At 50.2% G+C, this 26,920-nt stretch overlaps 3 protein-coding genes across 4 annotated transcripts in view; 1 reads left to right on the top strand and 2 right to left on the bottom strand.

The window, feature by feature from the left end:
- LOC144162888 (uncharacterized) overlaps nucleotides 1-26,920 on the top strand; it is a 66,613-nt gene that overhangs the window by 5,180 nt on the left and 34,513 nt on the right. Inside the window, exons 2-3 of the mRNA XM_077693604.1 lie at nucleotides 23,056-23,121; nucleotides 26,786-26,857. Coding sequence (XP_077549730.1) covers nucleotides 23,056-23,121; nucleotides 26,786-26,857 — 138 coding nt within the window. The remainder of the gene's footprint in view (nucleotides 1-23,055; nucleotides 23,122-26,785; nucleotides 26,858-26,920) is intronic.
- Nucleotides 1-26,920, bottom strand: part of LOC144162887 (flavin-containing monooxygenase 5-like) — a 61,225-nt gene that overhangs the window by 2,579 nt on the left and 31,726 nt on the right. Inside the window, exons 1-2 of one of the 2 annotated variants that reach the window (XM_077693603.1) lie at nucleotides 2,199-2,342; nucleotides 1,354-1,963 (exon numbers count right to left, since the gene is read on the bottom strand). In XM_077693603.1, the coding sequence (XP_077549729.1) occupies nucleotides 1,354-1,956 (603 nt within the window). In that variant the 5' untranslated portion in view covers nucleotides 1,957-1,963; nucleotides 2,199-2,342. Of the gene's footprint in view, nucleotides 1-1,353; nucleotides 1,964-2,198; nucleotides 2,343-26,920 lie in introns of those variants that run through there. The other variant, XM_077693602.1, reaches the window with a different exon arrangement.
- Nucleotides 8,667-12,057, bottom strand: LOC144162886 (flavin-containing monooxygenase 5-like). Its single transcript, XM_077693601.1, has 2 exons — nucleotides 11,104-12,057; nucleotides 8,667-10,247 (listed from the first exon to the last, which is right to left on the bottom strand). Exons 1-2 carry the CDS (start codon nucleotides 11,707-11,709, stop codon nucleotides 9,234-9,236), a joined length of 1,620 nt encoding a protein of 539 aa, XP_077549727.1. The 5' UTR covers nucleotides 11,710-12,057; the 3' UTR covers nucleotides 8,667-9,233.

The raw sequence follows: 26,920 nt of genomic DNA, 5'->3' as shown, positions 1-26,920 counted from the left end.
AAAACTTTGCTTTCTAACCACCTTCACAGCGTAAATTGGAACCAATTTTTTTTTCGTCACTTTCGGTTGTTTGTCTTTTGGCGCAGACTGGCGTTGGAAAGGCAGACTGGTGCCACTCGCCAAAGCTTCTCCAGAATCAGAGTTTTGCGTGGCTGAGTTGTGCCTGTTCTACTCACCAGCCGTCATGTTAATTCCCTTGCACACACTGGTTTAACGTTTCCTCCACCGTTGGCAACGTGCGCAGGCAGCACAGGGGTGACTGGGCACTGGGCTCTAAATGGGAAGATTCGACTTCAAAGCGTGTACGAATTTTTTTCATTTCCTCTTTTACAGCGGCAGTCACTTTCTGTACGGGACAAGCACAGCAACAACAGCGACTGTTAATATTTCTAACAGCCCCCATACCGCGTAAGCACTCCGACGCAAAACATGACCCCGCTCATATTTAAACAGACCGTTTCTAAGCAATTTCCAAAGCGCCGTGTAATTACAAAATCCCGTCACCAGTGCTTGTTATGTACATTGAGGTTCTAATGGTCTCGAAATGAAGGGCCCATCATGAATAACATGTTAGCCCAAATTTTCTTACGTCTCAACCCTTACAACCTTGTTAGTTAATACACGTGGACGGACAGTCGAGCGAGTAAGCTTTTTGCCTTTGGCTCTCTCCCCGCAAGTCGGCAGGTCAGCCCGTATGCATGACAAGTTTTTTCTATTTAATGGGTACAAAATATTAGATGCTCTATTTGTGAAACAGAATAAGCTGCTCTTGTTTTTTCGGGGAGACGAAGGCTGTTTGCAACCATAGACTAACCGATTGTTCTTGGGATACAAGAACGTTCGCTGCGTTGCACACCACGAAAATATACTTGAGGCGGGAAATTGAAATCAGTTGTGCAACTGGTGAAACCTCCCGGATATATATATATTTTGTTTGCTGATGTGGTCCTATTGCGAAATTCCTCGCACTCTATGATGATTCAAATGAGCCGAGTCCTCATTTAGCGCTGAGCAGCCTCCGATCACGATGACGGCTAGACTTCCCTTTATCTCGCCTTCGGATAATCTCATTACAATTAGCCAACCAACCCGTGCCCACGCTGGTCGACCAAACATCATAAAACATTAAACTTAGTGGTTCGCCCTAGTTCAGTCGGCAGCAAGAGATCGCTGCCCACACCCTCTGGGCAATGACCGGAAAATGATCACGCGCACTCTTATGAACACATTCACTGAGAGGGACGTGCACACCCACACGCGAGAACGTGAGCACTCAGTGAAAACGCAGCGCTTGAACCGAACTCTATTCAGACACCCAAATCAGCGCCAAGACTAAGCTACACAATCACATACCTGCCGCGCCACTCCGCTCAGGTTCACGGCGACGTCCAGCGCGGAGTTCGCGAAGCCGACCACGACCACGGTCTTATCCCGGAACGTCTCGTCGGCGTACTTGTAGTCGCGTGAGTGCATGATCCTGCCCTTAAACAGGTCGCTTCCCGGCACGTCCGGCATGGACGGAAACGCATGGTGACCCGTGCAGACCAGGACCCCGTCGAAGACGTCCTCCCACTCCCGACCTATCTTCGTGTCGCGGACCCTAATGGTACCATCCCTGTCCAGTCGGAGGACTTCGTGGTTGAACCGGATCCTGGGCGTCACGCCGAAGTGGTCGGCGTAGCTCCGCAGGTAGTGGAGAGTCTGCCGGTGAGTCATGAACAGGGGCGCGTCCTTGTCCGGCGGGAAGTCGCTGAAACAGGACATCTCCTTGCTCGAGTTGGCCACCGTGAAGCGCATCACCGTACCGATGCCGGACTCCGGGGTCTCGTCCCGGTACCACCATAGCCCGCCGCTGTTGGAGGCCCTCTCGAAGCAGACGACGTCGAGGCCTTCTTCGAGGCACGCCTTGACGGCGGTGATGCCGCAGCAGCCGGCACCGATCACGGCGACCCGCATCTTTCCGCTGCACCGTAACGACAGACACAGAACCGTCAAATGCGACACTCAAGTTGCACACCGTTGCGTCTCACTTGAAAGGACGAGTGGTTAGATAAGATAAACCCGCGCGTCTGGGCGCCGCGTATCTCTGGTTATCGTCTTTTTATCATTCGTCGACGGCGGCAAGCACCGACATCACGTTTTTATAAGGGGGATAACGCGTAAGATTGAGTAGGCTGTTGCAGGCACCGGGTACTTACGCCACGATCGAGGAGATGCGACAGGTAAAAAGATAGTGCGGACCGTCAAGTGAACCTAAAAGCCCCCATGATTGAAGCGCAACGAAAAAAACAAAACACGGACGGTGAATAGAGTAGACAGAACAAGCGCCTGTCCAGTCTACTCTGTATTCACGCCCGTGTTGTTTTTTCGCTGCGCTTCAATCGTGGGAACTACTCAACAACTAGCCCAGCAAGAAGTTCTTCTGCGCCGTAAAGCGTTTATATTGCACTTGGTTCACGTGGGAAGAAGGGGGTTCGTTTGGTGCGGCTAGCGCACAACCACAACAGTGTCTTCGTGATAGCGATAACACGCAAGACCGAGTGCGCGGTTGTAAGGTTGTAGGCGCCAAGTCACAATCCAGGAAATGGCTCAAGTAGAAAAATAACTGCAGGGCGTCACGTGGGCATTACAGAGCTTGTATATATTGTGTTTTTCTCGAGTGGGGGTTCGCTTGCATGCTGGGGTAAGCGTAATGCACGATGGTTTAAGAACCACGCTATACAAGCCAAAAAAATATTTAAGATAAAAGTGAATTTAGGTTTCGGCGAGTTGGCATATATGTTATCGTTTACAGCGCAAAAATAAACCAAGGGCGCAGAGAGCGTAGGACACAGCACAACGTGCACTGTTCATGGTTTTTTTTAGGGGCGAAGCCCTTTAGGAGCTGTTGGCGTCTCCTGTCGTCGTCGTCGTAATCGTCGTTTCATGTAGTCACGGTACTAAAACACCGGGAAACTCATTTACGTTTCGCACTAGGACGTAACGCGTACTAAAAAAAAAACTCCTATCTCCCCTCGCGGGAACTCCTGTGTAGATGCGACGCATAGGGGGTTCACGTTGCAGCGTTGGACAGCGGAGGAATGGCGCTGGAACGATGGAGCGGAGCGGCGCAGGCACCGCGTTTTATAGTGCGCATAACGGTGAGGGGACGCGCCGGCGCCAGTGCGTCTGCCACGGCTATGACGCAACACAATCCAACACAATCCACTTTAATCCAATCCAATCCAATCCAAATTCAATCCAATCCAAGCCAAGCCAAGCCAATCCAATCGAATCCGATGCAATGCCCCTCGCGAGAGAGTGTTCGCTATCGGAGAGGAGAGGGGGTGAGCGGCGGAGAGCGCGAATGGCCCTGCGAGGAGAATGGGGGAGGGGCGGACGCCGACGACGACAACGCCGGATGAAGGGACAAGGCGGGTGAATGAGATGCGTTGCATCTAAAACACCCGGACACTCGTTTTCGCCTCGCGCCATGGAACGCTTCGTAACGCGTACTAAAAACACCGTAGTACTCGTTTACGCCTCGCGCTAGAACACTTCGTGCTTCAAAGAAGCGAGACTTTTACAAAAAAGCTGTATACCTCTACCTCCCAACGGTTTCATCTCCGTTGGCAAAAACGCCAAAGCCCCAATAATACACTTATACTCTGCATGTTCGCCCCTCCCCAGGTTTCCCGTTAGTGGAGATGGCCCGGGACTTTTTGTTCCATCAAAATGATGCGTTCATGAATATTACAGTTAGCATAAGGACATATAGGTAGGATGGAAAAAAAATATATCAACGTAAGCTTTGCCGGCATTTTTTTTTGTTTGTGCTGTGAGCGATAAGTATGAGCTACAAACTCTCTTGAACCCACATTACTGAAAGTGAAACTAAAATTTCAAACGCAAATCAAAGTCTGGGTGTTTTACGCCCCAAAGCGAAAGCCCGTCTAGGAGTCGCGTCGTAGTGGGGAAGTGCGGATAAATTTTGACCGCCTGGGTTATATTTAACAAGCGGCGACATACCGAAACACGGGCGTTTCCGTTAACCGATTCCACTAGCAAAACGGCCGCTGCGGCGGGATCGAACGCGCGTCCTTGGGCTCAGAAGCGCAACGCCTTAGCCACTGCGCCACCGCGGCGGGTATTTCAGTGAAACTCCAGCAACAAGCAATTGGTATTGCCGCGTTGTGTTCACGTACGTTCATTCTACTGCAGTAGGTTATATAACTGATGAAATGTTTGTGTATATCTCCCTTTTCTGTGCTGAATAAAACTGGCGACCGCTACACTGAAACGCGGCGCCGCGCACTTCCCCCCCAAAAATCCACTAATAACAAAAAACGCCTTTTGTCGCATGTACACATTATGCGAATTATGAGGAGCCAAGCAAAAATGCCCCCTTTATCAAAACCTGTGTAATCAGAATATGCGACTTGGATGCAAATCGTGCGAGTACTATTAAATTCCGGATGGAAACAAGGTGGAATATAAATCGCATATGCAATCTGGTTGAACTGCGAAGACAGGGGGTGAATTACAGCTCTAATTTCGGGAGAGTTTTGTTGGCGTGGCTATATACCGTATTTTTGCGATTGTAAGCAGCCTCCTATACTTTCGGGGGAAAAAATTAGAAAAAAAGTTTGCATGCGAATCTCAGCACCCTCTTTTCTAAGCAACCATTGCAAGGTGAATTTCAAATGCGTGGAAGCGGGCCCGAGTTGGCGCTGCGGCCAAGTGATTTTATATTATATTTTATTTATATATATATATATATATATATATATATATATATATATATATATATATATATATATATATATATATATATATATATATATATATATATATATATATATATATATATATATATATATATATATATATTTATTTATATATTTATATATATATATTTATTTATATATTTATATATATATCATATTTTATATTATAAACCACTTCAGCGGAATAGACGACGACCTGCTGGGTGGTACTAAGAGCGGCGGCCCAAGCGGAACAATGGGCTCGAATGGTAGTAAGGGTGACTTAATATCAGACGTAAGCGGTGGGTTCACTGTCTGTGCTTATTTTTCTTTTGAATGTTTGTCACATAAACCATTATTCCTTGCGTCCATCTCGTCGAGGTACGGCGGACAAAAAAATGTGGCAGCGGGGGGTAATTTAGGTTTTTCGAAACTAAGCCTCCCCCGCACTGTGGGCATCGTGACCGTGGGAAAAAGGGGGTGCTTAACATCGAGTAAATACGGTATATGCTGGTATACTGTTGTGAAGAGCAAAGGGCGGTTAATGATATTTTTTTTCCGAGCAGCTGTTATGTGTATAGCTTGTTTCCAGACTAAAGTACACGCATGTATGCAAAATGTCTCGGAGAACTTTCAGGTGCCCTCTTCCTGCAGAGGTTACCCAGGGAATTGTATATCCCCGCCAGAAACATAACACTTACACCCTCCACGCAACAAAGCTCCAGCATTGTTAATTTTCCAGTGGGCCTTACCCATTTCACTGCAAAGGAGTGTTCCAAGCTTTTGAGCGAGCGCCAACCTGTGTTCGGCAACATCCTAGCGAAGTCTGTTGCCAATCCTCTCTGGTGCATCTCTTAAGTACACTCCGAAACACGAAATTGCAATTACTAATGCGACAACGCCACAAACAGCGCATTGCCTGGAACCCCACCTGAAGGCCCGTTGGAGTTTACCTGACAGATAAAACACACTTTTAACACTGCGCTTGTATGTTAAAGTGACGTCGATAGCGTCACTCCGGGAGTGGGGGCACTGTAGCTTGGGCTGCTAATCGAGAACCGGACACAGCATCAGGGCTTGATGCATCTTCGGACCTCTGAAGAAAAGCTTCAAATAGTTCGGCTTGACGCCCATAATTCGGGAAGGTCGCCCACGTCCCGCAACCTGCTAATGAGAGCATACCTTGTTGTTACATCAGCCATCATGCCTTCTTTGGCTGGAAGGCTCAGCTTGCCGGACTGCACCAGAGCCACGTTACACGCTTAAAACTAGGCATCAGATCTGAACTGGCGCTTAATCACAAGATACTAATCCCCCGAAACATTGTGTGTGTGTGCGTGCGTGCGTTATAGCTGTTATTATTAGCATCCTTTGGCAACAGCCGACTCCGTCCGGAAAGCCCGAGAGTACAAACATAAAAGGGCCCAAGTTCAACGCTTGCGAACAGAATAAATCCCGATTTAGGACAGCAATGCGCTACAAAAAGAACGAACTGAGTGCGCAACAACAATACCTCCCGCAACAGTTCCCATCGCGTTACAGTCGAGGACGAAGAGAAGAACGAAACACCACAAGCGCTCACTTTTCACAACTCCCATCCCCCCACCCCAGGAAACACATCGAAATGAACGGAAAAAAAAGAGAAAAAAATCAACCACTGAGAATGCACGTTAGCGAGACACTACAATGTCGATATAATGAACCATGACGAAGACTCCCGTAAAGACGAGCTGATATTCTTACAGGGCTAATGTTAGGGTTGTTTCACGTCTTTGTAACCTTGATTTGTCCCAGGGGGATGCTGTGAAATTGAAACAAAGAACACAACAAAAAGAAAATTGGCGCCAAAAAAGTGGAAACGAGGTCCTGGGAAGTGCGGATAGCAGGCCCTGCGGCACCCATGTCCCACTGCGTAAGTGTTCTGGTCTGCCCCTCCTTGGTGAACACACCAAGGCCGTGAAGTCCTATGCATGTGCCCTGTCGGGCGATTCGACGCACTAACTGGCGCGGGCCCTAGGAAGAGCAGCGCGGAAATGGAAAGAACGTGTTGCCCGGCGCTTTCAAACGCCGCGCATTCCAAGAAAGGCCGCTCCTGCTCGCACCGGATGTCGTAACGGCCACCACATGGGGATGGACCCCGACGAAGAGGACTTGCTTTTTCCCCTTCCCCCGGTCCTCAGAGGGAGGAAGTGGGGAAGATAAAGTCAGACAGACGCGGTGCGGGTGCCAAAGCTCTCGGCCCGTCGTCTTCGGGCTCCACACGAGCACACCGCCCGCTGGGCTGTAAATAAATGTACAGTTTTGTATCGGAGGCTGAGTTTGTCGGTTGAGGGTACCCGGGGTCAGATCATCAGCGCTGCTGCAGCTTGGAGGAGAAGCCCCGGGGAAAAGAACACCACGAAGTTAACTTGCCCTTTCACTGTCTTGTGCATGCTGTAGTGATGCTCATTGTGTGTCCATTCGCCTGTTTGGCCACATACCTTTCGTCGTAGGTCAAGGTTCTAGAATGAAAAACACACTGATTGAACTCAACAAAAGCACCGTTGCCGCCAGGACGCTTCGTTTTTGCGCGCAGAATACTGCTTACTTCACGAATCCCCGCGTCTACGTCTACTTCGATGCCGCCACTTGTCTGGTATCCCTCAATCCCAATCAACTTGATCTTTTCGTCAGTGGTTTTGCGTAGACTCCCCTGGAAATAACACACTCCTTTCTCGTCCGGATGGCCAGCAGAAGCCGCTGCGTATCACGGTGGTGCTAAAGAAACTGTAGAACATGCACTTCGACGTTTCCTCCTGGGATTCGGTTGAGAGGCCACCGAGCTGGACCCACTGGGTTATCGGCCATTCACACAGGACACTATCTGAGGGCATCGGTCTCGACAATCTGCGTCCCAGAAGGCAACCGAAGTTTTTTTGCGTTTCCTTAACGAGCTCGGCTTTTGCGAACCCCTGTAGTGCCTGACAAAAGAACTATCGTCTGCACAAGTAAACATCCCGTCATCCTTCACGCCTCCTTTTGGCCCGTTAACACCCGCACTCCCCTCCCCCAAAGCAAACCGGGCTGTACGCCTGGATATACCCACTGTGCCCTCCCCTTCAGTCTCTCCTCCTTCCCACTACCCGCCGCGTGGCTCAGTGGCTAAGGCGTTGCGCTGCTGAGCACGAGGTCGCGGGTTCGATTCCCGGCCGCGGCGGACGCTTTTCTGATGGAGGCGAAAAGCAAAAACGCCCGTGTGTACGAGATTTCGGCGCACGTTAAAGATCCCCAGGTGGTCAAAATAATCCGGAGCCCTTCACTACGGCGCTCCTCATCACCTGCGTTGCGTCGGCGCGTTAAACCCTACAATCAATCATCAATCAATCCTCCTCCCCACTCTCTTCCTATTGTTCGTGTTTCCAGCTGAAAGGCCTCAGCTTCAAGCTCTTGGCTCAGCAAACTCGCATCGTGTTCAAAAAGCAGAGCTCCACACCGCTGAGCGCATACACGCCGCATTGTCTTTCCGGAGCTCCACACCAAGTGGTTCCTGGAATTCAGTCCATGAACATAAGTCTGTAACCCAACCGGAACCACACTTCTAGTGCAGTCCCCGCCGACTCAATGGGAGCAATCATCCGACATTTTGGTTTCTCCACTCAGAATGCGACTTCCCGATTGCTGGGAGAGAACAAGTTTGGACAGACGCGAAGACAGCGGAATCGGTAGGGGTTATATGTGTGAGTGTATATGGCACGGTCCTCAGCTTTGCGGAGTTCCTTTCTTCAGTACTGACCCAGTTAGCCGCCCGTTATCATGGCATGATTCTTCGTTAAGTGACGGGCAAGGTGGCGTCAAACGTCGGGCGTAAGAAATTGTGAAATCTGCCCCATGCGCGTTGCATTGCAGCAGCCTTCAGGAAGAAACAAACTGCAAATAGCGTGGCACAAAATTTGTTTATTCCTTGACACACACACACACAAAACATAAGGACTTACATTATTCCACATTTATTTTATCTCTCTATTTTCTTCTATTTTCATATGTAAAAATTATTTTAGGTCATTGTCATCAAGTTTTTCCTTTGCACCTTCAGACAGCGTAAAAAATCCGTCCGGCTGACATGAGCACCCAGGGGCCAACTATTGTTTACCGAAATTGGGAGCAAGATGAATTTTCCCTCTTTCTCTTGCGCTGGGGTGTAACTGTTGGCCAGAAACGAGAACTAGGACAAAGATGTCGCATTAACAATTACTGCCCTGACGCAAAGTAACCTGGCATGTGCCGCCAACTTTTGCAAGCCGTTTGTGCGTGTTAGCTCCACAATGCAGACCACCAGCATAATCTTCTGACCCTCATTGGTCGGCCGCATGTCGTTTCCGTCTGAAGCACTTTTTGACAAAAGTGTCCGCGTCTTCTGTACCTCAGCCGAGAAAAAAAATCGAGTAAGGAGACACGATGGGGTGGTTTAGTACGCCAATCTCGAAAAGCCTTCCTTTTCACTGGCCACTGCTACAGTACCAGTGCACCCGCGCACCAGATGAACGCACTGAACAAAGGGAATTCCGACGTGAGCATGACTGCCAGGCAGAGTACGACGATCAGTAGAACCACCGAGACGAGCGTGATTTCCGGCCGCCTTCTCTCGGAGCGGAACAGTCTCGCGGGCGGCTTGAGAGGCGCCTTCATCCGGGATTCGTAGCCCAGAATGGCGTCCCGAGCGCCGGGCCACGCATGCGGACCTTGCAGACGGAATCTGTAATTAAGCATGGGCGCCCTGACCGCCGCCAAGTATAGAATAGGGTCCGTTACAAGCATCCGACAGAAGTTAGGCTTAATGCCCATGATGGAGGCGAGCTCTTCCATGTACGGAACGTGGTCGATCATCATCTCGTGGCGCTCAGAAGCCACGTAGAACGTCCTGGAGTTCGTGAGGTCGCTCAGGACTTCCGCCCGCATGGTGTCCGGAGACGGCAGCGCCTGTTTGTCGGTGAACACTTGGACGGCGTAACGCGACTGCATCTCGGCGATTTGAAGCATGCCGGCGTTGACGTCGAAGAGGCCGATGAAGGCGACCCGGGCATGTTCGGGCGGGAAGATCCTTCTGTACAAGAGCGGCGTGTCGCCATCTCGCGGGAGCACGTCCGAGGCGAAAGGCACGCTGGATTTGTAGCCCGTGGCGAAGACCACCATGTCGACGCATTCCTCGACCCCGTCCATGATGACGCCCTGCTCCGTGAAGGCCTCGATCTCGCCTCGGAACCTGATGCTTCCGTTCAGGACCCTTTCAGCCAGGTCGCTGCTGATGACGGCGCCTTGCGCCAGCAACTGGTGCTGGGGGTCCAGGCCCAGGACCTTATGGTCGCAGTGACGGTTCGCGAGGCGCTGCATGAACCACGAGCCTACGTAGATTGGGACGTAGTTGTAGAAGAACATGTACAGCTGCTTCGAGAAGGTCACGTCGATGGGCACGCCACCGACGTGGCGCGGAACGACCCAGTTGGCGCGACGAATGCTCAGCAAAACCTGTCGGAAAATAACAGAGTCAGACGTTAGAGTCTCTGCCCAATTTTCGAAACACAAATGTCGTTCAGAGTAGCTGAAAAAGGGCTCTGCTTTCATTAATAATGCCGCACTTTTCGCACTGCCTTATGGACTGTGTGAAAGAGCGCACCCAGCTCACCACCTTTGCTCTCGCTGAAGACAAAGTTTTTTGACAGTTGAAGACAAAATCGGAGAGAAAGTTGAAGACAAACTTGCTCGACAAAACTTCTCTGTCACTTCTTTATTTTACTCTCGTTATTATGTAAGTGCATTATTACAACGTTTATTTTTTAAAACGAAAGCTTAGAAAGCGATGCACTTGAAAGCGTTCGTTCGGTGCGTGACCTTCATATTTTGAGTCTGGCGCGCTGTCTATACTGCGCTAGCGATGCGTGGCATTTTTTTCTTCAGCACACTGCATTACACATGCTTGCCTGTTTGGGTCAAAACGTTTCTGTTCTCAGTGCTCGTCAACCAGTTTTCTGCTTTACGTCCAGGCTGTGTGTATCGATGTCCATAGATTAGCTGAGCGAAGTCTGGTTGAGCGGCTTAACATGACAAGTACAGTAGCCGACCGTTTTTTCGTACTCCAAAAATTCAGACTTGCTGGATATTCCGGACTTTCCCGAACTTCGGAACCATCTGTTGTCCCATAGGAGTAATGACTCGCGGATTTTTCGGACTGCTCTTTTATTCGGACTTTTTTTTCGTTCCCCTCCTGGTCCAAAAAATCGGTCGACAACTGTACACAGAGAAGAACTCCGTATAGTACACGTCTACTATCATAGTAAGCCGTAGAGACCTTGGATGGCTCACGGACGATATGAGTGTCGCCTACCTGCTTGGTGAATCCAGTCATGTCAACAGCCATATCAACTGCGGAGTTGCCGAAGCCGACGACGACCACTCTTTTGCCCCGAAGGTTCTCGTCGCTGTACTTGTACTCGCGCGAGTGCATCACACGGCCGCCGAACTTCTCTCGCCCCGGAACGAGCGGGATCGACGGTATGGAGTGGTGTCCGCTGCAGACCATCACCCGGTCGAACGTCTCCTCGAATTCCTCGTCCGTCTCCAGGTTGCGTACCCTCAGCGCCAAGTCTTCGCTGACGTGGACGACTTCGTGCCTGAAGCGGATGAGGGGCGTCACCCTGAAGTGGTCCGCGTAGTCGCGAATGTAGCCGACCATCTGCTCGTGCTCCAGGAACACGGGCAGTTCCTGGCTGGGCGGATAGTCGCTATACACGCACATCTCTTTGCTGGTGTTGCACACTGTGAAGCGCATCACAGAACCCGTGCCGAGGTCGTCGTCTTCTGCGTCGCGGTACCACCACAGCCCGCCCGAGTTGGCCCCCCTCTCGTAGCAGACGACGTCGATGTTCTCTTCGAGGCACGCTTTGACGGCCGTGACGCCGGAGCATCCGGCTCCAATGACGGCGACCCTCATCACTGACCGGGATTTAAGCCACTCAAATCAGATTAAAGCCGCTCTCGCGTTCCCGTCTGCGGCACATCAGTGCCCCTCGAACCTTTGGAGAATCCGTGCACTCAATTTCTCTTCAATGCGAGACCGGCAGACGACTGTGGACAGCTCTCATACCACAACAAGCGTTTTTGCGCCGCCTGCAAAGCATGAGTGCCTAAACTTCGTAACAAGCAGCCATTCAAACGGTTGTCTTCACCCTCAAAGGACTCCTTCACTAGTGAAGAGAAACCCACGGCTGGGTTCCCGTGGCGAGGAGACTGAGAGCGGCAGGCTGTGCGTTGAAACCAGACTTGGCGGGAAAGGATGCGTTCGTGAACAGCGCGGTTATAAGTACCCCGTAATCCACTTGGAGGGATTGAGCGAGCGAGTCCTTTCGACGCAGACGACAGTAGATTCTGCTTTCCTTGTTTTGTCTCCTGCCTGTTTTCCTGACGCACACCGGCGACCAGATAGAGGAAGCTACTTGCATTCACCTCATGTTTCTTTCACCAACTGCATAGCTCCGAAACGCGGACTCATTCATTGAAATATATGCCGGAACCTGTGGGAATCTGTCTTCGCTACTGCATCGATGCCACCTGCGACGACTGGTCGGCTCTGCCGGGTCCTTCCGTCCTTGAGACGGACATCTTCTGCTTCATGTTTATTGTGGGTGCCTTTTCTTTCTATCCCCATACAATGCATAAACAAAGTGTTTATGCGTAAACAAGTAAGACGCTTGACTGGTGGAGAAAAAAAAATATCCCGTGCCATCTCCACTGACGTGAAACCTGGGGAGAGGCGAAGCTTGGCGAAGCTTGGCGCATTGGCGTTTCTACCAACGAAGATGAAACCATTGGCGGGGTAGAAATAAACAGCTGTGCCGTAAAAGTCTCTCGTTTTTGAACCACCGCGTAGCTTTCTAGCGCAAGAAGTAAACGGGTGTCCCGGTGTTTTTTTTTTTGTATGCGTTACATTCTAGCGCGAGGCGTTAACGAGTTTCCGGGTAATTTAGTGCCGTGACTACATGAGACGACGATTACGACGACGACGCGAGACGCCAACAGCCCCCGCCCCTAAGGGGATGCGCCCTTAAAAACTTTTTTTGTCAAATTCTCGGCGGCCGTACAGTCGTAGCTGCACATAACTTCAGTGGTGTGTTGGATGGCAAAATGTAAAACATAAGCCTTCAACCACTCCGAATGTTCAGTATCAGACACAACTTACGTCTTCATGAATAAAGTGCGAACACGCACCCGCGTAAGGCGGATATGGGCAGGTGCAATTTTAGTTGATGTCGGCGCCATTATCAGCAGAAGTAAATGGGAAATATGAAAAAAAAATCATCAGCAAGGTATATAATGCGTTCTATACGTACTGATCCCGCCGTCATGAATGTGATTTCCCTCGTGCTCCTTGCATTTGTACATGCAGAAAAAAATGGATATTAAGGGGGGTAGGGGAGTGGGCGGACTTCGCGTTCCGGAAACTCATAACGAAAACAGGCGCCAGCAGGCTTCGAACTTGTGTCTGGTAAATCAACGGAGTTAGAGTCTGTCGTCTTAGCAACTCGGCTACGACCATGCGCTCTTACCCGAGCGTCAAACGGCTTACTCACTCAGCTTTGTCTGTGGGGAGAGGAATCACGCCACCTGCTCTACACAGAACACGTGATAGGGTACACGTTTTCCCTGCGGGCGTCTAGTTTAAGTGTGCACGTTCCGTTCGTTCGTTCTGCTTCTTCGATTTGCTTCTTCTTCGCCATTAGAGCAACAAAGATGGAGCAAAGGTCGTTACGGCAGCGAAGAAGAAGCAAATCGGCTTCCATCGTGGACTTAAACCGTCGTGATGGTCGTGAAGGTTGTGTACAGCTTCGCTGCCTTCAAGTCTAACGCGTCAGTGTGAGCGTCCTGCATTTTTTAGATGCCACGCATCTCATTCACCCGCCTTGTCCCTCCATCCGGCGTCGGCGTCGTTGTTGTCGGCGTCCGCCGCTCCCCCATTCTCCTCGCCACGCCAGCTTCGCTCTCCGCCACTCACCCCCTCTCCTCTCCGATAGCGAACACTCTCTCGCGAGGGGCATTGGATTGGATTTGATTGGATTGGCTTGGATTGAATTGGATTGGCTTGGCTTGGCTTGGATTGGATTTGGATTGGATTGGATTAAAGTGGATTGTGTTGGATTGTGTTGCGTCATAGCCACGGCAGACGCACTGGCGCCGGCGCGTCCCCTCACCTTTATGCGCGCTATAAAACGCGGTGCCTGCGCCGCTCCACTCCATCGTTCCAGCGCCGTTCCTCCGCTGTCCAACGCTGCAACACGTGAACCCCCTATGCATCGCATCTACACAGGGGTTCCCGCGAGGGGAGGTGGTAGTTTTTTTTGCTGTTCTCGCCCCTTTTGGACGGCGATCTTCATAAAATTTCAGCGCCGTTCCACTTTGGGAAGAATGGGTGACCAGCAAAGCTGCGGTGCCAAGCCTAACGTGAGCGACAATATCCTTTCACAGTGTCGTAGTCCAAGGGCTGCACGAAGCACAACACGTTTGTGTATTGCGATTGAGCATACGCCCTAGTTAATTACCTTAATGAAACTTTGACGAACAGGAGTTTTATTCTAGTGGACAAACTTGGGTGCAGTCCGTTTCCCTCCCGTAGAATCCCATGTATTGACAGCAGACGAGAATTCCCGAATGTTTGCAAGTTCACTGGGAACTACGTAATTTTGACAAGTAAAAAAAAAAAAGTCGACGTTAATGTTAGAGTCGTCTTATCGGCTAATTTTAATTTTATTTGGTTTGGGATACTTTGGATAACACAAGAGTTTGAGCCGTTTTCTGTCATCATACTCCCTCCGTGAATGCTAATGCTTCACTGCGGAACACATCATGTGGAAAAGCCAACTTACAAAGACCAAACTTACTCCGATACCTCTAAAGTTGGCTTCACTCTAGGAACAAATAAATTGCTGGGGAGAGGTTTTTTAGGCACAGTATAGGCCCTCTTATACGAAGATATGAAAGCCCTAGAACTTTTTTTCTTGTTTTTTAGGAGTTGTTTATGTCCCGGAAAATTTGTTTTGGCGCGGCGGAGAAACTTGCACCAGAGAGAGCCTGACACGATACCAGCATAGACTGTCGTCAGGGCCAGGCTTATAACAGCTTCGCATTAAAATTCAAAATTTGTGGTTTAATGATTTGAAGCTACTCTTGGGCTTGAAGTGCGCCGTAGGTGAGGGCTCGGGATTAATTTTGACCACCCGGGGATCTTTATGTGAGCCAAAATTTCACACACGGGCGTTTTCGCCTTTATCTGAAAAGACGCCACCGTGGTTGGGATCAAACCCGCGTCTTCGGGGCGCTGTTTCAAACCCGTCCTCTTTGGGTGCGTTCCAATTTACGCTTTAGACGGCTTCGTTGCTGTCTTCGCGGTGAATCCGCCATGCTAAGCCCCGTTCTAATTCGAAAGAAGCAGTCAGCGAAGACTGCTTTGAGGAGACAACACTGAAGTCAGCAACGAGGCAGGCTACCTTCCTTTCTTAACTAAAACAGTGACGCCAGCGCCACGTTTTTTCGTATTAATATTGTTACAAACAAACTTGTTGTATTCAAATATTTAGCATAACTTATTATGGTGAAGATGCTTAGCTTCGATTTTTAAATTACGTAATGTTTGTAATAATAACGGCAATATTATTTACGAAACCTGCGGCTTGTGTTACTCAACATGTCTGCTACGAGGTTGTTGACTGTTTTGGTGACCGCTGCGGCATTCCAGTTCTTCTTCTGTCAGTTGTCTAAATAGACTGCTTCGTAAGCTGTCCACCAAGCTGTCTGCGAATTGGAACGGAGCCTCTGTTTCCGTAAAAACTAATACAACGAGATTTTTAGATAAATTAACGCTGCCTCCCGGCTGTGTACTTACGTTTTGCCCAAATCTGCCTAAGGTTTCCTTTGCGCAGAGAAATATCGACATGTGTGAACCTATCCTCCTATGCTAGCAGTTGGGCAATGCCTTGCCTATTTGTATACACACACTTGGTGTTTAAGCTCTTTGTTGAAGCAGAAGTGCTCTTCGCAAGGCTACACATTTTACACAACAGTAGAGAAAAATTTTTCAGAAAAGAGATGGCAAAAAAGTGACGTCAAGAAATCCACCGTGGTCCACAAAGATAAGCTTCGCAAAAAAATGGCGGATCCCACGCGTAGACGGCAATCAACGCTAATCGAAGCCGTGGCGATTGCGTCGAGAAATACGAGACATGAACAACAAACATTCAATGTCCCAATCTCCCCGGCGAACACGTATTCATGCTCCCCATCAGTCTTGTCGTGAATGGGAAGGATGACAGCTAAGATTACGCACGCCTCGTGTGCAGGTCTTATGAAAACCAACAATGTCGTCTTGTCGTGGTTGTAGTCGAAACCAGGAATCACAGCCCCTGATGCGTTCAATTTGTGTTCGCGTTGCTGCCGCCCTGATGTCGAACCAAACGAAACAAACGAAACAAACCAAACGAAACAAAACGAAGTGCGGCCAAAGCTATTTTACCGTCCTTACACTTGCCTTGCGCAACGTGAGCGAGATTGCGTTAGGCCTCTCTGTAATCTGGCAGCAACTATTTAACCGGGTCAACTGCGAGATGCGTGGCAGAAACGCCGCCGCGTTGGCCGTGATGATGATTAGTGGCTCTCCCTTTGAATCGGGGCGTCGGTTTTCAGCAACCGACTTGCCTGTTTTATTCAACTTACTTGCCTTACTCATAGCTAACCTAATAGGTTTGCTTCCTCCCCCATCTCCTCCTAACCCCTGTTTTAAACTCTCATCGCTCCCACCCCCCTTTTTTCTCCTCCCGCTGCTCTAAATTCTCATCCGTGTGATTATTACTCCGCCTGCGTACCCATCCCTTCCCTACTTTTCCTCCACCACCACTCCAGTCGCCTCTTCGTCCCCTCTATAGCCTTGAAATTGAGGTTCCCCCTCACCCCAAATCCCAAAGCCTCCGCCAGCGTCGTTTCCGCCTCATCCCACGGTGGTCGTATCTCTGTGCAGCCCCTGACAATATGGTCTATAGTTTCCCGATCACTTCCGCAGCATGCACATGTTTCATCCTGCTGCCTGTAGCTACCCGTGTATGCCCGGGTTCTCAGGCACCCCACCCGTGTTTCGGAGAGAAATGCACTGATTCTCGTATTACCACATAATCCTTCCTCCCTAATTTCCAGTTTGTCTGTCCTATAAGTCTCCAGGGTTTTTTTCGCTTCCATTCTCTGTGCCCACTTTGTCGTCTCTGCGGCCTTTACCTGCTTTTTAACTGTTGTGTAAACCCGACGTGATGTGCGGAGGCGAGCGCCGTCTGGAGGTGGCGTAAGGAATCCAGCACCGCATGCGGGAAAAACCACAGCTGCAGCAGCAGCGTCCGGAAAGTCGCGAGAAGAGGGAAAGAAAGCTTTGATTTAAAATGGCTTTCTATGTGTGTAACACGTCTTATTTCTTTCGCGCTCATCATACTTTGTGTAGCAACGCTTGCTGAAAACAAATACCGCAGAAATAATAGTTTCTCCGCAAGTAAATTGCGCAGGTCGCCAATTTTAGTGTACACACTTTTGCACACTGAGGAAGTGTACACTGTCCGGTGGAGGGTGGTATTGCAACGTTGCTTCAGTTAGTACCGTCTCCCCCAGGACTATTTGGTGCTTTCAATCGGCCTGTGTCGCAGAATAGATGGGAAACCTCGTAAAGGTTGCTCGTAAAGACGCCCTGCAGCATGATACAAAACGTAATGTCGTGAACACCTTCGCCTAAATTTCGAAACCGTGTTAGCGCGTTATGCTTCAGCACTCGGCAGAATATTCCGCAAACGTTTGCTAGCCTTGCATCATAGTTCAACACCCCGCCTTACTCGAGAGCGCTATGCCCATTCTTACACCGTAGTAACGCGCTGTTTAGCTCAAAGGAAAAAAATGTCTCGGGCCATCTCCGCTAACGTGAAACCTGGGGAGGGGCGAAGCATGCACTGTATATGTGTATTCTCGGTGTCTTGGCATTTTCGCCAACGGATATGAAACCGTTGGGCGGTAGAGGTATACAGCTTTGCTGTAAAAGTCTCGTGTCTTTGAAGCACGAAGCTCTCTAGCGCGAGGAGTACAGGAGTGTCTCGGTGTTTTTTTAGCACGCGTTACGAAGCACTCCAGCGCGAGGCGTGAACGAGTGTGCCGGTGTTTTAAATGCAGAGCATTTCTTTAACTCACGATGTCACCCCTTCTAGTTGTCCGTAGTAGTCCGCACCTCTCCCCCTACACTATATAAAAAAAAATAATACTTTCCGGCGCCTGGTTTCGATCCCACGACCCTGCGGGCGGAACGCAAGGTACATGGTGCTCTACCCACTGCGCCACAAAGCCGACACAGAATGGAAGGCTACGAACGCGCCTTATATCCTTGACTCGTTCAAACTACGTCAAGAAGCTGCTGATACAACGCATTCACTACCTGTGGGCGGCACGCGAGGTACATGGTGCTCTTCCCACTGCGCCACAATCATCAGAAACACCTGCTAATAAATGATGTCCCGTGACCACGTAATTACGTCTCCTCATTTAATTACAATACAACAACCAACAGCAACAAGTGCAACAACATTAACGTAACGCAAACTACTTAACGTCGTGCGCCCCCGGAAATGCTCTGCATTTGATCGTGCCCCTCGCGAGGGGGATGTTTAGTTTCCTGCCGCAGCAAGAACCAGGCGGCCTCCTTTTCTTTAAGCTGCATACATCAACACTCCCAGTAAAAACATGGTTGCGCGAGAAAGGAATGTCTACTCCTTGGTCTGACAATTGCCGTTTATGCAATCAACCTGAAACCATTGATCATTTATTTTTTGTATTCTTCTGCTAATTCCACCGGACCAAGGTCAAGCTTAAACAGCTCCGCTGTTAAACACCCGTTTTGGAACATCCCAGGCTACGTCAAAGCGCATAGGTTTTTTTTTTTTTTTTGCACGCATTACGTTCTAGCGCGAGGCGTAAACGAGTTTTCCGGAGTTTTAATGCCGTGACTACATGAGATGACGATTGCGACGACGGCAGGAGACGCCAACCGCCTCAGCCTCTAACGGGCTTCGCCCCTAAAAACTTGGGCGAGAAACAGACGACGAGATTACACGCCGTTTTTGCATCCAGAGCGATTATGACGACACCTGTCACATTTAACGCCCGTGTTCAGGGTGCAGCGGCAGTATTTCGAATCCCTGTCACTGCTAGCACTCCTTTGAGTGAGGCGCCGCCGTTGCAGATATTGGTAATGCGATCCGACGTACTTAACGTCAAACCCAATTCAGAGGAGTTAGGGCGCCTATTCACTGAACCGTGGCAATGGATCCTGGAGACTCTGTGTGTGGGCCACACCCGTGCGAGCAACTGGCGCATATACAAGCCAAATTTGAAAGGCAACAAGGCGGCCGAGCGAGAGGATAGTGCGTTACGCTATCCAGAGGCCCAGCCTTGACTCGCTTCGAAGCAACGCTTCTCGCAGGCTGGCGTTCCCGTTACGAGACTCCCGACCGAATCTTGTACGCAGGGGATCCGGGGCTAATCGGCGGCTCATTCTTGCGCGCACCCGCTGTCGTGACGAGTCTGCGGGCAGGCTCCTCACGGCGGGCTCTCACGCTTTCTCCTCCCGAGTGGCACTGCGCCAACAGCCCCAAGGCCAGAAGGCCAACTCGCTGTTCCAGCAATGGTGCTGAGACCGAGACTGCGTTCCAATTCGCGGACAGCTTGGTAGACAGCTTACGAAGCAGTCTGGTTAGACGTCTAAAGGAATAATAAGAATTGTAACAGCGCAGCGGTAGTAGTAGTAGTAGTAGTAAACTTTATTCGCAACAACGAAGGAGGAGGAGGGATAGAGTTAAGGGTGGAATCCTAGTTACAGGACTCCAGTAGCGAAAGCCCTTAGCTTGGCTCTCTCCAGCAGTTCTCGCTGACGGCAACGAAGCCGTCTAAAGGGTAAATTGGAACGCACCCAGAGACTGCCGGCACTTCCGGTTGGACAAGGCCAAAGATTGGTAGCCGTGCATGGATGAGATGAATTGTGAGATCATCTGGGCGCAAGATGAGCAAGACAACGGAGGTTCTGATTCAGGCAGTATCGAAGGCGTCAATTGTCTAGCCAAGTGCACTCATTTGAGCGGATTGCGTCCCGAGAGCATTGTGAACGTATATCGGATGTCGTTAGAGCGAACACAATGTTCGAGGTCAAAAGAGCGAGCTCGGTGGCGCTGGCCGGACCGTGGTCGCCGATGTGGGACGCCGCGAGCGTTACCTTGCATATGTATGGAGCGGTGACATGGGAAGCGCGCTTACAGGGCAACGCGCTAATTGCACGTAAATGCTAATTATGATTGGATAAAAGCCGGTACAGAGCACCCCATGGTGGACGCAATGTTCGGCCGTTTATTGCGCACCGCTAAGCTTGTCATTGGCTTTCTTCTCGGGGTTGCTTCATCGAATGTTGCCCGTGGCGTGGGAAAGCGTCATCATTGTTTCGTTGCCAACATGCCCCTTAATCATCGTCGTTGTGGTGTCCGTTGGTAGTCGTCAAGGCTTCGCCTTCCGGTACGCTCAACACGTGAAGTAGCGCAGGCGGCCGATTTCAATAGCTGCTAAGGGAGATTTTTAAAGCACCAATAGAGCTAATAGTTTGCTGCCTTCACTAAAATCACCACTAACGTTGCGTTCGGCATAAGCTATAGGGGCGATATGCAGTGTCTTTCTTCGCAATGCACTTGGACTTTTACAAGCTGTAGTATTTGTTTAAACAGTACACACTACTAGCCGTTTTTTCTTCTCTTTCGGGAACGTTTGCAGGGCTCAGGTTCCCGTCGCGCTCATTATATGCTTGAATTCATACTTGCGACAATTTAAGCCGAGGGAAAGAGAGGCAGACAACTTTCGTTGCCCGGTTGTACAGCCATGCGCAAAAGTTTACGGACCACGAAAATGGCAATTTTAGGTTGTTTCTCTTCCGGTAGCAGCCCACAAACAGCGGTAAGCCCGTGAGATGTCGTATAATTACTAAAGCATTGCAAAAATACCCCACATATGAAACCGGGGCTGCCGTGCATTAGAGAAATAACCCAAAATGGCTGCTCTGGTGGTCCGTAAACTTTTGCGCTTGACAGTACATCGCCTAGGGGCGCAGTTAGACAGGAGATTTAGTCATTAGCGGTAACCTTAATTAAAAAAGGATTGTTACTGAAACATGTTTCTCTCGTGAGACAGCCAGAAAATTTCATCCCAGTCTTGTAGATGTATCAGTAGTGGGCAATACGAAAGAAGAAAGTTGACTTTTAATTGCGATAATGACAAAATGCCAAAATGCACGGCCGCCGCACGACCAGCCGATTTTACGCCGACGTATACCGTGTGGGGGCGTATTGGCGACATTGTATCAGCATTTTCGTGATATAACGTTATCATTGCGATGTAATTACGCTTTATTGCGGCGACGCTTACGCTCTTCTCCAATAATAATACGTCGTTATTGCGACGGAACTACATTATTTAGATTTGCTCAACGCTGCATCAACTGCCAACAAAATTACAGATATGGAATAAATATGCGTGGCAAAAATACGCCGTGTGCTAGGCTGGTACGCATACCAGCGTTATACTACAGGGTGAATGGACGGGAAAGGAGCGGTAAGGGGTGTCGGTGGTGTGAGCATGGGTGGCGACGCAAAGCAAGACGTCGTCTGCATCAACGCAATAACACATTCGAAGGCGGAAGGGGAGAGGCGAGGGGCAACCCCCCCCCCCCCCCTTCCCAATTGTATCTTGAAACTAGCATCAGCAGCGAGCGTGATTCAACCTCAAAGCCACGCTCCCGAGCACCCACTCTCTTATATCCCCCCTCCCCCTCCCTCTAACCTCCATCCTTGAAGGGCCCATTCCGGATGCGCCTCTGCTTAGAAGTTGCTGTTGCGTAGCCTTCCGAGACGAGGGATTGTAGAGGTAGTGTCCCCGTTAAGAGGAGCACGTTTTTCTTTATTTTAAAGGCATGATGAAGGCAATAAAAATTTAATGTGGCCGCTCGTCGCGGCCGTTCACGTTGAATGGGCCCTTTACGGCTACCGCAGCAAAAAAAAAAAAAAAAAAACAAAAAAAAAAAAACATTAGCCAAGCCGTTTTGTTCAGCTTTCTACATCGGATGTAAAACAAATGACGATTGGGGCGTACAACTATGCGCAGAAACCCACTCACACACGCGCGCGTGGAGTCCCACACCATTTTAGGGGTGAAGCCCCTTAGGGGGCTGGGGCTGTTGGCATCTCCTGTCGTCATCGTAATCGTCATCTCATGTAGTCACGGTACTAAAACACCGGTAAACTCGTTTATTCCTCGCGCTAGAACGTAACGCATACAAAAAAAAATACCGGAACACTCGTTTACGCCTCGCGCTATAGAGAGCTTCGTGCTTCAAAGAAAAGAAAAAGGAGAGAAACAACATTTATTTGTCCAACATGGTTTTGAAGAAAAGGAGGCGGAGCCTCCTCACCCCCCTCAGACGGCGGCCAGAAGTCCTTGGGCTCTGGCGGCGTCATCGGCCATTTGGACAGTCCAGCCGTGGCCTCCGCGATTTGCTTCCGGCGGTGCGCCGCCGGTATACCCGATCGCGGAGGCCACGGTCCAGTTCTGTACGTCCGGGTCGGAGCTGCGCAGAACGGTCTCCCACTGCTCGTTGGTCTTAATTAATAACGAAGCACCTAATGGATTCTTCTTCTGGGGACATTCCCAAATAATATAGCGTAGGTCTGCCCTGCCCGTACATAGCTTACATTCGCTCGTGTAGAGCCCCGAGAGAAGAGACTTGTACAACAAAGCTGTATACCTCCACACCCCAACGTTTTCGTCTGGTTGGCAAAAACGCCAAGGCGGCAAGAATACATTTATACACTGCATGCTTCGCCCCTCCTTAGGATTCACGTTAGTGAAGACGGCCGGGGATTTCTTCGCGGTAGTCAAGAAATCTTTCGAAAAATTACTTGCTCCACATAACAAGAAGAAAAACTTGGTAGACCGCACGGCCTCCGAGCATGGCCAAGTCGCATACTGCGATACAATGCGAGATCGCCTGGGTGCCGTGAACTTGAAACATGCGACGTGTGAAGTGTGCTCGCATGTATCGCACGTACAACAAAGCGGTGAAGCGGCCCGGAGAAGTTTGCGCAGTAGAGCTTTGTAGCGAACTGATCCGCGCAAGGCTCTTTGTGTGTGCCGACGGCCATCCAATGATCCCTTCATTTACACGTTCATTTCCCCTGCGCAGGTTCCCATTGGGCCAAAGGGGCGAGTCATCAAGGACTGCGAGTGGAGGTACAGGCACGCAAACATTGTGAGTACAACTTTTCGCGTCCCTTTTCAAGAGCCGCGATAACGCCAGGTGGCTCCTAAAGCGGCAGAACACGGTTTTATTCGAAGATGCAAAGTGAAATACGATATTTTGTTGCTTTGTAGCCAGTTACCGTATTTTCGCGCGTATAATCCGCACCCAAAAAATGCGAAAATTTCAGGGGTGAAGTAGAGGTGCGGATTGCATGCGAGGTATTTCCGTTAGTGCAGCTTCACCGCAATGCGCGTTGGGCCGTGATGCGCCTACAGCAGTAATAGCGACTAAGCCACTGTTATCCCATTGGCAGTGCTTATTTTGCACACACAGCTCAGCATAGTACCAACCTGAAAAAATGATAGGCGATAGGCGATAGGCGAACACCTGCAGCATTCAGGCACTGTGACCTCCACAGCCGTTATCTTTTGTTATTTCACAGCGGCACTGTTAGCCTGTAGACATTTACGATTTTTGTGTGTGTGGAGCCAACATTATTGCATACCCACAGGGCAGCAGATACCCCAGTGGTGTATTAAACAGCGCTCTGACGCGAGGTCTAACGTTAAGTTGTGAGGCCTGACGACGATAACAGAACGTTCCGTAGGCGTGTTGTTCCCGCCATGCGGGACGCGTCTGATATGTTTTTCGACTGTAATTTGTGTAATTTTCTTTTCATAAAAGAGCAATGTTACCCTAATGCGGCTACATAAAGATTTTTGCATGGCCTGCGTTACTAAGATACTATTAAGTACTGCAACTTTCTTGATATGTTGACATACTATATACCTCATCCCATATAGATGTTCACACCATAAATTGGAGGAAAATACCGTCATACCGGGACGTGAGGCGTGCGCGTGTTTGTGACCACCAATTTCGTCATTTCCGTGCATGCTGTCGCAGTGCAGCCGTCCCTTTCCGTTTGAATTGGGTCTACATTTTAGGGGCGAAGCCCCTTAGGGGTTGGGGCTGTTGGCGTCTCCTGTCGTCGTCGTCGTCGTCGTCGTCGTCGTCGTAATCGTCGTCTCATGTAGTCACGGTACTAAAACACCGGGAAACTCGTTTGCCCCTGGCGCTAGAATGTAACGCGTACTGAAAAAAAAAAAAAAACACCGGGACACTTGTTTACGCCTCGCGCTGAAGCGTTTGGTGCTTCAAAGGCAAGAGACTTTTACAGCAAAGCTGTAACCTCTACCCCCTAACGGTTTCATCTCCGTTGGGAAAAACGCCAAGGCGCCAAGAATACGCTTATAGACTACATGCTTCACCCCTCCCCAGTTTTCACTTAATGGAGCTGGCCCGGTATTTTTGTATTCAGAGAAGCCTCGAAGTTAAGATTGGCGCAATTTTGATATGTTCCCACTGCGACCAACTTCACAGACACACTCGCGTTCAGGCGACAAGGTCGCAATTTCTACGGTTCCGCCTCAACCGCACCGCCGCATGCACCCACTTACACCATGCGCGGGGTCACCATTGTCTCCGCTACTACCACTTGTACCAGACCACAACCGACCGCAACAATAGCCAAAACGGCGCACGTGCGCGCAATCCGTGATCTTTGATCCGAGCAAGCCTCCGTGTCTGCAATTACTGGCCCTCGCCTTCGGTGAAGGAAGAAAAAAACGGTGCGGATGTAACGTGCTCGGCAGCTGCAATCACAACGCTGCCGCTCTCTTCCTCCTCGACCCCGCTTGATATACCCCGAGACATTCGGTACCTTCTGTTTGATGAGTTGCGATTTTTCGGCCGACATAAGCGCCACACGCATGATGCCATTGAGGCATGACGCGAACCTCGTTCTTTGCCCGGTGCCGACGCAAACATTTCCTGACTATTCCAGAGCGAAAGAGTATGCACTAAAGCGTAGGAAGGGAATAGAACGGTGCGCTGCAGGACCCGCTTGAATAAACAAGTGGCTGCCGCAGTCTTGCCGACTGCGTCCCCACAGCCGCCGCCGCACTCATTGTCCGAGCGGCGTCCGTTTGCGAGGCGCTAAATTTAGAGCAATTCACGCGCGATACCCTTAGAAAGAAGGCGCCGCCGACCAGATAGGCGGGGGCAGGGACGAACGGCTTCAATGCGCCACGCAGGGCAGGCCGGCCACGGGGACACGGTGTGGTCGCTCGGCGAGCCACCGCCCTACCGCGGTGCTCGACTGTCTCCGCTTTTCTCGCGGGCAATTGTGTGAGGCGGCGTTATTTTTAGTGGACCCCCGCCTGTCCACGCCGGACTCCTGCAGTCTCGTTCTCTGCACCTTCTTACCCCTGGCCCGCACAGGCCGCACATGAATGTTCGAGGCATGTGCGCAGCAACAATAGCGCCCGGATCCCGACGCAATCCGGGTCATAGCCATTTTTGATGTATGCCCATATACACTCCGAACTAAGATTCTTTTAGGGGCGAAGCCGCTTAGGACCTCGCTCTGTCCGGGGCTTGGCGTCCGTGTACACAGTGCTGCGCGTGCGCGAGGAGCATTGGATTGTATTGGATTGAAATGGATAGGATTGGATTTGGGTTGAAATGGATTAAACTGGATTAAATTGAATTGTATCGGATTGGATTGCATTGGAATTGTATATACTGTACACACGCGTTGTCACTCATATACATGCGCGAGTGGGCAATGACACGGGTGATTTACGGTGAGAACGATCCCCAGTGCTTCGCCCACTCTTCATGATTCACTTCGTGGAGATGCGCGATTTTTTTTTGCTTCTGTTTGTTTGTTACATACAGTCTGCCCGGTGATAATGTCTAGCCGGTGCGCGTTTGCAACCGATGCCTGTTCTCACGAGCCGTGACCGAAGAAGGCGAGTTCGAAAGAGACGTCGAGCAGTCGTCAGCGAGTGGCGACTTGTCGGGCGGTCGCAATTCCATATCGAACTATCCAAGCGTCCATGCAACCTGGCGTGTCTCTCGGTCTAACCGTCGCGCTCTAGTTTCCTCCCAACGGCTTCGCGTGGTGGGAAGCGCGGACAACTCGTTTCTGCGGCCGTCTTTGCAGACGCGGTCCTTGTTTGAGAAGCGATTTATACATGGCGTGCTGCGAGCAACTGAGACTGGAAATTGATGCAATTTTCTCCTTGGACGTAGCGGCATCAACCGCTCTAACCTCGACGGTAGGGCCGCCGTATGCGGTGTGTGCTTCTTCGACTGTCCGCCGGAACAAAATGCCGATAACAAAGAGTATTACTAAACTGAGGCAGAGACGGAAGTGGCTTGTGGACTTAGCATCGTACACACACCTGCCCCGGAAGTCACGCAGAACTGTCGTCGACATTGTTTGTACGCGAAGTGCACCTCAGGGAACCCGTTTTTGCGCATCAATTTCCATCGCCTCTCTTCGGCTTCTTGAAACTGTGCCAAGTCAATCCATTCTGCCGGCCGAGTCGGTGGCCTGCACAAGATGTTCCTATATTTTGTGTAATAATCCAGCTTCAAATTACCTATAATGTTTGATACACGTTACGCTGCTCCGTTTTACGAGCGTTCGTTTCTGTAAACAGTTTAACTTCTGAATCTTGAGCTGACGTCTGAATGTCCTTGTTTTCAATTACAACCCCGAAAATCCAGTTTGGATGGTCCCCGCAATGTCGTGAACGCCCTCTCTGTGCATTTTCGTGCCGTGTCCGGTGCTGTTCTTCTAAGACTTACTTTCCTCCCACAGACGGACGACGTGCTGTCGTGCAAGAAGTGCGTCAAGGACTACGACCTTGGCTTCCCTCCTCGGAGACTAGACGTAAGTTCAACTTTTCACTCGGTCGCACGAACAATTTGCTTGCTTTAGACGCCGTGCACTGTG

Source organism: Haemaphysalis longicornis, unplaced genomic scaffold (genome assembly GCF_048455015.1).
Source record: "Haemaphysalis longicornis isolate Haplotype H1 unplaced genomic scaffold, Haemaphysalis longicornis Haplotype H1 scaffold_12, whole genome shotgun sequence".
NCBI classification, from domain to species: domain Eukaryota; kingdom Metazoa; phylum Arthropoda; class Arachnida; order Ixodida; family Ixodidae; genus Haemaphysalis; species Haemaphysalis longicornis.
This window is presented reverse-complemented; position numbering and strand designations above follow the sequence as displayed.

Excerpts from the sequence above, each read along its gene's own strand:
- LOC144162886 (XM_077693601.1), bottom strand. The coding sequence starts at position 11,709 with ATGAGGGTCGCCGTCATTGGAGCCGGATGCTCCGGCGTCACGGCCGTC. Across the intron at positions 10,248-11,103 it reads TGACTGGATTCACCAAGCAG|GTTTTGCTGAGCATTCGTCG; the intron begins GTAGGCGACACT and ends ATTTTCCGACAG.